Consider the following 11,927-nt stretch of genomic DNA (forward strand, 5'->3'; position numbering starts at 1 on the left):
CAGCGAAGTGCACAACCTTACTATAACAGAGTCTGTAGAAATGTGGAAAAAATTTTAAGGTTAGAATCAAGCTGGAATATTTGATTAAGATGGAAAAGGAATTAGATCAAGATTTGTTAACAGTCACGAGCCCTTGTAAGTTCAGGCAAGGAAGGATGATGCATGGTGAGGTGGCCTGCTCTTGTCTCAGACCTGCCTGCCCTTTTCAGAGTGGTTGGTTTTGCTAGAACTTCTGTGTGCCAGGTCAGGGAGGCTCAGGAGAGGCTCACAGACAGTGTTGAGGAGCATTACTGAGCTAGTATTTATTGTACTCATGTTTCAGTGCACTTGAAAGGAAAATAAGGAAATAGGAAAATACCTCTTATCTCTTACAGTTCCTTTTCCTCCTTAGTTTTTCTATACAGTGAATCCCTACAGGAGACTTGACCTTAGACCAGCATTTTCTATAAGCCAGTCTTACATTGCCAATGGTCCTTTGGTCCCTCTCCCTTTGGAGGAGAGTAGGTAAATGAAATCTACATGTAATCTTAGATCAAGTAGTTTTTACTTTATTCACCTCTGTGACTCCAGTTTTTTTGGATGATTAGATCACAAAAGATGACTTTTGCTTTGATTTTCTTTTTTTTTCTTTTCCCTGCTCACCCACTGTGGAGTACATTAACCCAGACATACTTAAAAGACTGTGAAGAATGAGCAAAGGAAGACCATAATCTGTAACTGTAATCATCAGCACTTAACAGCTCTGGGAAATTTGGATTTCAGCTTTTGATTGGGTAACTGTGGGAGGATTATACCAAGCTGGCAATGTTAATAATAAACTAGAAAATGATTCCATGAAATTCAAGGCATTTATCTTAATTTTTTTTTTTTAAGATTTTATTTATTTATTTGACAGAGAGAGACACAGCGAGAGAGGGAACACAAGCAGGGGGAGTGTGAGAGGGAGAAGCAGGCTTCCCGCTGAGCAGGGAGCCTGATGCGGGGCTTGATCCCAGGACCTTGAGATCACGACCCAGCCAAAGGCAGGTGCTCAACGACTGAGCCATCCAGGCGCCCCATCTTAATTTTTAAAAGATATAAATCCAGTGATGGGAAGTAACTTCAGTTCTTATAAAAGTACGGGAGGATTGCTTTTATTATGAAAATGTCAAACATTACATGAATGGATTATTTTTATTATGAGGAGTTTCAAATGTAAATTTTAAACATATATAATATATTGACATATAAAGCATATAAAAATTTAAAACATATATGTATATAAAAGTAGAGAGAATAATGAAACGAACCACCTTTACCCATCACTCAGATCCAACATTTATCAGAGTTTTGCCACTCTTGCTTCATCTGTACTTTTCATTATGGCTTACTGAAGTGTTATAAAGTACATTCCTGAGTGGTAATTTTCACTCCTCTACACTTCAGTGTGCATCTCTAAACAATATGGACATTGGTTCCGTGTTCATAATGCCCCTGACACATCCTATAAATAATTCCTTGATGTCCTATAATCTGTAGTACATTTTTAGGCCCATGTCAGACTTTTAAAAACTTCTGCTTTAGAGTAGTATTATTTACATATATTTTGTTTTATGCAAGACATAAACAACTAATTGTTTGTTGCTGTTTGGAATATTTAATTAGAAACTGAAGTTGTCTATCTGATATCAAACTAGAATAAAGAAAAAAAATCCCACATGTGTTTCTAAGAGGTCTAATTCTCACTGCAAATTAGGAAATCAGTTATTTTGGGGAACCTGGGTGGCTCAGTCGGTTAAGCATCTTCCTTCAGCTCAGGTCATGATCCTGGGGTCCTGCTTCTTCCTCTCCCCCCCCGCTCCTGCTCTCTCTCGCTATCTCTCTCTCTCAAATAAATAAATAAAATCTTTGGGGAAAAAATCAGTTATCTTTCTACAGAATATCTTCCTCAATGTAAAAAAATTTTTTTCTTTGGACTTCATCCCTTTATTTTCATGTATTTTTAAATCCAATTACAATCCTCCTAAAATAATTGTCTGTCTACCACTGAATATACTATTTCTTAAGATAATGTTATATGATCGGATAAGGCATAAAGTTAAAAAATTGGGGGGGCACCTGGGTGGCTCAAGTCAGTTAAGCATCTGACTTCAGCTCAGGTCATAATCTCAGGGTCCTGGGATCAAGCCTTGCATCGGGCTCCCTGCTCAGTGGGGAATCTGCTTCTCCCTCTGCCTCTCCCCCTGCTTGTGTGCTCTTTCTCTCTCTGTCTCTGAAATAAATAAATAAGATCTTTAAAAAAATTTTTTTTAAATAAAATGTTCTTAAGCACTCTAGAATAACAGTATAATAGAGCAGAATCTCACTAACAGCAGTGTCCACATAACCTCAAAATATTTATGCCAACTTGCTTTATTAATTCTCCATAGGATCTGGTTGAAAATTTTGTGGTGGGCCACATTTTGAAAGACATGAAAATTATTATTAAAATGTATCTTAAAAAATATACCTTAATATGTGTTTTCTCTGAATATAAATAATCTTTATAAATGTAGAACATAAATTATATTAAAGTTATATTCTCTTTTTGGAAGTCTTGAGTTTTGCAGTATAGATTATCTGTAAGAGTTTCATTAACATCGGAAGATCAGAACATTTTGACTGTGGGTGTAAACCATGGTATCAAAGTTTATTTTGTAGACAAGACACATGCTTTATATGCTTTTGTAAGAAGTGGAATCTTTAATAGCTTCAAATCTTAAGACCCATAATAAAGAGGAAAATAAGTGAAAAGTAGAAAGGGAGACAATTTTTAGTTTCCCTCCTTCCAAATATAAGAATATTTATTCTTTTCTAACAGTGTTGATGTGTATCAATAGTTTGTACTTTTACTTTTAGGTGCCTGATTATTCCAAATGTTTGCTTTATATATGCCTTTTAGGTGCCCCAATGTGAGTCTGCAAAAGCTACCGGAACAGTGGTTATGGAATGTTTTAGAGGAAATTAAATGCAGTGATCCTTCATCTAAACTCTGTGCTACAAGGCGCAGTGCTGGAATTCCTTTCTACATACAGGTACTAATCCGTGGGACATAGCTGTTTGTCTTTTGATAATTTGTTTTATTTGTCTTTTGACAATCCCCTTGACATGTGAGTAAGCATACTGCATAAGGGACAGTTCTGTCTTTTAAGTACTGTAGCATTTGTGGCTTTGTTGTATGTGTGGACGGTGTGTTCCCGTGACAGATCTGTTCTTGGAACAAACCCTCCACGAGGTCAGTCTTGTAATGTGAACAGAGGGTGGTATAGATTTCCGCCTGGGTATTAAGTAGGCAGACATCACTGTGGCACATTCACTGCTCACTTCGAGGAAGTGTACATGTTACCTTTTTCTTTTTGAATTAGAAAAAATAGTCTTCCTGTTACTTCAAGACCCTTAAGACTCTTCTCTGTAAGCAACCAGTAGTAACAGTTTCTTTTGAATCTTTCCATAAAATGTCTGTGCACAAAATAATTTTAATCTATTCTAGTAGTAGCTAACATTTGTAAGTAGTTATTTCACATATATTATCTTATTTAATCCATCCTCAAGCCCTATGAGATGCGTCCTGTGATCATCCATATATTGTAGATGTAGAAACTGAGGCTTAGGAAAGTCAAGTAACTTGCCAAAAGCCCCAGAGATTGTGTGAGCAGAGCTAAGACTTGAAGCTCAGACAGCCTGACTGAATGGGTATGTGTTTTTTTAATACAGAAGAAAGCATATTATACATACTGTTTTTCCCTTGCTTTTTTTCACTTAACATTATACCTTGAAGATCACCACATATCAGCACATCCAGATATTGCTAGTTGATAGGAAAATATTTTATTTCCACAGTGTTGAAATTAAGAGGCGGTCACCCTCATGAATGCAATGAATAAAAACCAGAGTCCTCACAATACTAAATCAGACCCCAATCTGGAAGGTCTTTATTTAATATTAGTAAGATATAGTCCAGGAATGGGGGTGGTCTAATAAAAGCAATGAAAATAAGTGAAATGACGTCTTTTTTTTAGTGCCCCTACCTGCATTTTTTCCTTCTTTCTTATTCCTTCCCCAAATTTCCAATGTCATCATTGTGTGATGACAGTGGGCACCACTTGCAGAGGTTGTTGATTTGATACAGAGATCATGGAGGTAGTTCTGCTGGATGGATTTTGGTGACCTTCAGAAATGAACTCTCTGATCCAACCCATTCCACATCAGTTTGGTTCATCTCCTGCCTGTAATTCATTCTGACCTAGCATGTTTTTGCCTCATTCGTCTGTCTGAGGACAAATGTTAACATGATAGCAAGGTCTAGTTGCAGGTTTGTGCCGTGTGCTTATTGCACCTCTGGTTCCCATCCATTACTAAATATTGGTCATAGTGACAGAACAATGAGGACATGCACTTTCTTAGCCCATCCTTGGGAAGAGTGTCATAACTATGCCCACAGCTCTTGATGGAACAAAAGCCATGGTTCCAAGGAGACATTTCAGTAATTGCATATAACTTTCTTATTTATGTTAGTTGAGTAAAATCTAAATTATTAGAAAAATCTGCTCAGAGATATCCCATTCCTCATAGCATAACTTACCAATAAGTTATGTTCTCATGGAATCCTTTCCTTAGTGTTAACTATGGAGAAAAACTGCCCTACTTAGTAGTTTATGAACTTACCTTTTGTGCAGACAGATATGAAATTTTTTTGAGTGGTCATTAGAAAAATAGTATATATGTTTTTTGAGCATAAATACACTATGGTAAATTTTTCTTTTAAACTTACCTATTTTGGGTGTTCCTCTTTTATGGATTATAAAAGCTTCCGAAGAACTGAGTAGCTTGAAACTTGCATTCTTGGGAGCTAGTAGCTATGTACAAATGAAATAATCCCTGCTACTCCTAGTTCTACACAACCACTAATCTATTTTCTGTTTCTATAGATTTGCCTATTCTGGACATTTCATATAAATGGAATCATATAATGTGCAGCCTTCGTGTCTGGCTTCTTTCACTTAGCATGTTTCAAAATCCATCCATGTTGTAGCACATATCAGTACTTCATTCCTTTTTATTGCCTCAGGTAGTTTGATATCCTATTTTTATGTTTACTGTGTATTAGCAAAATATTAGACACCAAGTAAATGAGCAGCTCTTGAAAACCCAAATATAGGCTGGAGTTTGTAGTATTTTCTTTTGCTCCGTGGAGTTTCCAGTGCTACAATTTGATAGTCCTCCAGGTAGAGACTCTTTAGTAAAGAATTAAATAACTGATCAATCTCTAGGGAGTTTCCAAATCCTTGCTAGAAATTTAATCCACAGGTTTTTTGTTTTTTAAGTAGAGAGAATTTTCTTGTTGGTAAATTTGTTATAAAAACTGACTTGCTTATTGTATCTGAGACCTGCCACCTAGTTATGGTCCTAAAAGAGTTATCAACAAGAGCCATCTCTCAACCTCTTAGAATTCTATAGTTAACAAGCAAACCTGGAAATGACTAGAGGTTCCATGATATCACCATCACCAAATTTTTCAGATGAAGAATCCCAGGGATGGTGAGGTTAAGCTACTTGCCCAGGGCCACATGGCTTAATTAACTTACTTGATACCACATGTTTTTATAGGGGGATTTTGCATTTTGGGATTGATTCTGGGAAGTAGCAAATAGGTATAGGTAAAATCAGAGCCCCATTGATTTTTGCCTTGTTTTTCTGTAGGCGCTATTGGCATCTGAACCTAAGAAAGGCAAAATGGATTTGTTGAAAATAACAATGAAAGAGTTAATCACATTGGCTGGGCCTACAGATGACTCACAGAGCACAGTCTCCAAGGTAATAATGGAAATATACAAAGCCTGCTAGGAAGGCAGTGATTTTAAATCTTTGCTGTACCAAAAAGATACGGAATTCTTGAAAATAGGGCAGGTATTTGAAGCTTGATCTGGATATTTTGTTTGTTTTGTTTTGTTGGCCTTTCCTGTCCGTAAAATAAAACATTGCTTTAGTTGATATATATTAACCAAAATGAACTATTTTTAAACTCTTGTGAAAACATCCAATTTAGATGTTTTATAATACTGCTCTTGAATCTAAAATTTTTTAAATGAATGTGCAATCACTTTAAAATTTCACATGTGCTTCTTTGAGTTGATACACATTTTGTAATTCAGTAGCTGATCTTTCCCTAAAATGAAGTGTCTAACTTTTGGTATATTCATTTTTTAATTTTAGCTAATATTTAGTCTCTTTTAGTCACTGCTGCACCTGGGTTAAGTGCGTGAGTGTATGTGTGTGTGTGTGTGCGTGTGTGTGTGTGTATGAGTGAGAAGTTGGGATAAGTAATCCTCGTAGCTCCACTCCACTCCATAATAGCAAATACCTTCAAGAACATCTTGTCTAGGCTTTCTCAGTAAATGCTTTATAGAAAGACTTTCCTGCCCAACTGTAGGACTCCCAGGCTAGGTCAGGGAACAGAAGAGCTGATGCGTCAATCAAGTACCATACAAACGTACATGATTTTATTTCAGAGTCTGTGGGAGGTGTCAAAGGGGAGCCCATGGGCCAGAGTGTGACTAGTGGAAAAAGATGGGGTTTATTAGCATATGGCACTTTCTGGCTTGTGACTATAATATGTGAAGTTTCCTTATTTATCTCAAACTTTTAAAGTGTCACTAATCACCTTTCAGAAATGATCGGTTTTAGATTTTATTCCAGCAAAATGTGAAAAATATAATTTGGTTTCATTTTCCTAGACTCTTACTTAAAGTGCTATTTTTTATGAGAACATCTAAAAATAATGGAGTTTGATTTTAGGGTGTTGGATAATTATTGTCCTACTCTGCTTCAAGATCATTCATGGCATTTTAGTGATAATTTTTATTAAATTGGTAAAACTTAAAATTTTGTCTCTGACCAGTCTTCTAGGCATTAGTTGATAATTTGTTTTCCTTCTCCCCTTTTGTGGTATATTTCTTATTATTTTTATTAGGTATCTGTGAAACATTTCAGCATATAAAAATGTACAGTGAACGATGAGCATCTATGAAACCAATTCCAACCTGAAGAAGTAAAACATTGCTGATAGAATTATATGCACTGTGGGCTCCTTGGCATCCTGTGCCCCTTTTTTCCCCCTCAGCTATAATCACTAATCCAAGTTTTTCTGTGCACGTTTTTCATTCTTTTATGACTTTTTTTTTAAAACATAAATGGTATTATCCATACATCTTTTTATAGTTTGGGTGTTTACAATAAACATTATTTTCAAGGTGAGTGAGGTTAAGTTTTTTTGTAAGATTTATTTATTTATCTGTTTATGTATTTATTAATTTATTTATTTTAGAGAGTGTGAGCAGGGAGAGGGACATGGGGGAGGGAGAGGGAAAGGGAGAGAGAATCTGAGGCCGACTCTGTGCTGAGCATGGAGCCTGTTGCAGGGCTCGATCCCATGACCACAGATCATGACCTGAGCCAAAACCAAAAGTCAGACATTTGACTGAGCCACCCAGGTGCCCCAAGTTCATTGTAATTTCTGAATGGTGTTTCATTGTACATGGTTTCTGCCTTTCTGCTTCATGTGAAATGGCACTTCCCAGTTTTATTTCACATTTCTCTGATACCTGGCTAGCTTTAACATTTTTTCATGTTTCATTTTTAGTCTTCTGGATTACTTCTGTGAATTGCCCATTTAAAGACTTTTTAGCTGCCTTTAACTTGGTTGTCTTTGTCTTGTGGGAGTTAGGGTTTTGGCTGTTTTAAAATGATTTTCCTGGGGCACCTGGGTGGCGCAGTCGGTTAAGCATCTGCCTTCGGCTCAGGTCATGATTTCAGGGTCCTAAGATCAAGCCCTGCATTGGGCTCACTGCTCAGGGGGGCATCTGCTTCTCCATCTCCCTCTGCACCCCCACCCCCTGCTCCTGCTCTGTCTCTCAAATAAATAAATTTTAAAAATCTTTAAAAAAATGATTTTCCTGATAACAATATTCCTTTTTGGTTATTTGAGTTACACATACCTTCTCCCAATCTATAGTTTCTCCTTTCACTTTGGTTTTGCATGGAAGTTTTAAATTTTAATCAAGTGGAGTATGTCAGCTTTTTTTTTATGGTTTGTGCATTTGGATCTTGTTTAAAATACCCCAAGGTCAGAACGATATTTTATATTTTCTTTTCAAAGTTTTAGAGTTTTACTTCTTACATTTCTGTCTTTACACCACCTGTAATTTGTGTGTAAAATAAGACAAAAATATTATTTTCCATTTGGATAATGAATATACAAGCATTTTTGATATAGGATATCCTTTCCCCTTGATTTATAACACCCTTCTATCTTTCATGTACTGTTTTTTTTGATATGCGTATCTGTTTGTGTGCTCTATTTTATTGGTCTGTTAGTCTATCCCTGAGCCAAAGTCACTGTTTTAATTACTATCTTTTTAATAAGTTTTGGTATCTGGTAGGGTGAATCTCCCTTTTTTTCCTTTGGAATTATCTTGGCTATATTTATTCATTGCATTTCCATGTAAGTTACAGAATCAGCTTGTTAAGTTCAACAAAACTCCTTTTTGAATTTTGGTTGGAATTTAAATTTATTGATTTGTTTGGGAAAAATGACTTTGCGCTGAATATAAGCACAACAATAACCAAAAAAATTAATTGCATTTATACACACCAGCAACATACAGTATAATCTTTAAAATACCATTTACAATAGCTAGAAAAACTATAAAATATGTAGAATTAAATTTCACAAAAGATCTATAGGACTTTTATAGAAAATTATTTTTAAAAATAATGAAAGACATACAAGAAGATCTGAATAAATGGAGAAAAAAGCCATGCTCATGGACTGGAAGATTCAATATAAAAAAAGAAGTCATGTCAACAATTGCTATACTACAAGTAATGACTTACATGTGAATTCTTTTGGATTTTCTTTATGGATAATCATATCCTCAGTGAATAATGCTAAATATGTTTTACCTTTCTAATTCTTATTCATAGAACATTTTTCTTATTCTGCTGGCTGGAACTTGTAGTATGGTTTGTATAGAAATGGAGATAGCAGGTGGCCTTGTGTTGTTTCTGATATTTGCTGTAGGTTTGAATCTATCTTATATCTCATTGAGGAAATCAAATTTTATTGAATGCTTTCAAGTGTCTTTTGAGATGTTTCTTTTTAGAATTTGCAAATATGACTATATTGATTTTTCATACAGTACCATCTTTGCATACAGACCAAAGCCACAACTTTGACATGTTGAAATTTTTTTTACACATTGCTAGATTCACTGAAAAGTTTTTTAAAAACATTTTTTACATATTTTTCCTGGATTCATAAGTGAGATTGGCCTGTGGTTTTCCTTTTTCATGCTGTACCTTGTCCTTATTTTTTATGTAAAATTTTTATTGAATTGTAACACTACAAAGACATATATAAATCATGTGTGCACCACAGTAAAGTTTCACGAGGTGAACACACTTGTGTGTAGCAAGAGAAAGAACATTTTAGTACCTGAAAGCCTCCTCATGCTTCCTTCTCATCAGTACCTTTTCCCTAAGGGTAACCACTAGCCTAACTTTAACACCTTAGTTTTAGTTTTACCTGTTTTTTAAAAAATTTTAAATAAATGAAACCATACATTATATACTCTTTTGATATGGTTTATTTTGACCAATGTTATGTTTATGGTATCCATCCAAATTGTGATTTATTTATTTTCATTGCTATATAATATTACATAACTTTTTCATTCTTCTGTTGATGAACATTAGGGTAGTTTTTTAATTTGGGTTATTAAGAATAGTACTTTTACAAACATTCTGGTACATGCCTAATGGTGAACATATATGTACATTTCTTTTCAGTAAATACCTAGGAGTGGTTATTGGGTATGTTGTATATTAGGCTTTAGTAGATTTTACCGTTTTCCCAAAGTAGTTGTCCTTACCTTATATTTATAGCCAGGCTATGCTAAACTGATAAAATAAATTTGGAAGTCTTTTGTTCTCTAAATAGTTTATGTAAATTGGGATTATCTATTCTTTGAATATTTGGTAGCATTCATACATAAAATCATGTGCGTCTATTTTTTTGGTAATTGTTGTAGTTATTAGGTTGGGCTTGTTTTTTTTTGTTTTGTTTTTGGTCTCTGGGTAGGATTTTTATCTATTGATTTCCTTTATGTAATGCTAACATCTATCTAGCTTTTTAATTTCTCTTTGAATTTGTTTTGATAAATTCTATTTCCTGGGAAATTGTTCATTTTTACTTAATTTTTCAAATTGATTAGAGTAGTGTTGTTCATAGTAGTATTTTTGCTTTATTTTCTGATGTATCTGTAGTAATGTCATACTCATGATACTGCTTATTTTCTTCTCTCTTTTCTTGGTTAGTCAGAGGTTTGTTTCTACTTCAAAGTATCAACCCTGGGTTTTGTTAATGGTCTTGTTTATGTCATTGCTTTTTTCAAATTTTCTGCTCTTTTAAATTTTCTTTCTCTGTTTTGAATTTATTGTTCTTTCTCTGTTGTCTTAATTGGACACTTAGCATATCTTTTTAGTCTTTTTTTAAATAGAAGCATGTAAGGCATGCATTTCTTTTAAGTTCTACTTATAGTGCATCTCACAAATGTTGGTGTGTAGCATCTTGGTTGTTATTCAGCTCTAAATATTAAAAATATTTTTCTTTGACCAGTGTTTTTAAAAAGTATCAGTTTTAAACATATTTAAAGAAATCAGTTTCTAACTTAATTCCACTGTAATCAGAGCATAGTCTGTAAGATTTTAATTATTCGGTATTTGTTGAGATTTTATTTGTGGCTAGGTTTGAAGTCATTTTTAAAAATAAATGTTTCACGTGTACTCGAAAAGAACACGTTGTCTCTACTTGTTAGGTGCAGGATTCTGCTTATGTCCATTGGATCAAGCTTTTTTTATTGCATTGTTCAAATCTTACTTTAAATTAAATTGATTTATCAGATAATAGTTATTTTATTAAAATCTGCTCTTTCATTTGTGGATTGTCTATTGTAATTCAGTAATTTTTTTTTTTTATTTTGTGATTAACTACAAGATCTGTACAAATTTAGAATTACCGTGGTATTCAACCCACAACTAATTTTCAGATTTTTATTCTAGGTTCATGCTTTAAATATCCTTAGAGCCTTGTTCAGAGATACACGTCTGGGAGAAAATATTATTCCGTATGTTGCTGACGGAGCTAAAGCTGCAATTCTAGGCTTTACATCACCAGTCTGGGCAGTAAGTGCTTTTGCCATTTTTATTCATTGACTTAATTATACATCTGAGTAGGTTTTAATAAACTACTTTTTATCTTTTTTTGTTGGCTTTTTAGCCATACCTCTTTGTTTTCTTATTTAAGTGATTGCTTTAGAGGTTTTAGCATATATCTTTAGCATCACAGTCAACCCTCAAGTGGTATTGTATCTCTTCAGTTGAAGTATAAGACTTTATAAGAACCTAACATATATACTTCCATTTCTCTCCTCCCAATTTTTGTGCTTTTTTTTTTTTTTTTAAAGATTTTATTTACTTATCTGAGAGAGAGAGGGAGATCACAAGCAGGCGGGAGGGGTAGAGGGAGAAGCAGACTCCCCACTGAGCAGGGAGTCTGGGACTTGATCCCAAGAACCCAGCCGAAGGCAGATGTTTAACGACTGAGCCACCCAAGCGCCCCAATCTTTGTGCTTTTATTACACATTTTACTTTTATGTGCATTATAAACCCATACTACATTGTTACTATTTTTGTTTAAACTGTCATTTATTTCTTTTTTAAAATTTACCATTTTAACGATTTGAAAATGTATAGTTCAAGGGCATGAAGTACATTTGCAGTGTTGTGCGGTCATCCCCGCTATCTGTTTTCAGAGCTTTTTCATCATTCTAAACATGAGCTCTGTATCTGTT

The 11,927-nt window shown here is 34.5% G+C and overlaps 1 protein-coding gene across 1 annotated transcript in view; it reads left to right on the top strand.

Annotated features, from left to right (window-relative positions):
• LOC116629035 (thyroid adenoma-associated protein homolog) overlaps positions 1-11,259 on the top strand; it is a gene marked incomplete at both ends in the record, with an annotated part of 69,252 nt that extends 57,993 nt beyond the window's left edge. The window contains 3 exons of the mRNA XM_032399322.1: positions 2,921-3,053; positions 5,719-5,832; positions 11,137-11,259. Coding sequence (XP_032255213.1) covers positions 2,921-3,053; positions 5,719-5,832; positions 11,137-11,259 — 370 coding nt within the window. The remainder of the gene's footprint in view (positions 1-2,920; positions 3,054-5,718; positions 5,833-11,136) is intronic.
• Positions 11,260-11,927: the final 668 nt, after the last annotated feature.

This window comes from Phoca vitulina, unplaced genomic scaffold (genome assembly GCF_004348235.1).
Source record: "Phoca vitulina isolate PV1807 unplaced genomic scaffold, GSC_HSeal_1.0 scaffold204, whole genome shotgun sequence".
NCBI lineage: Eukaryota > Metazoa > Chordata > Mammalia > Carnivora > Phocidae > Phoca > Phoca vitulina.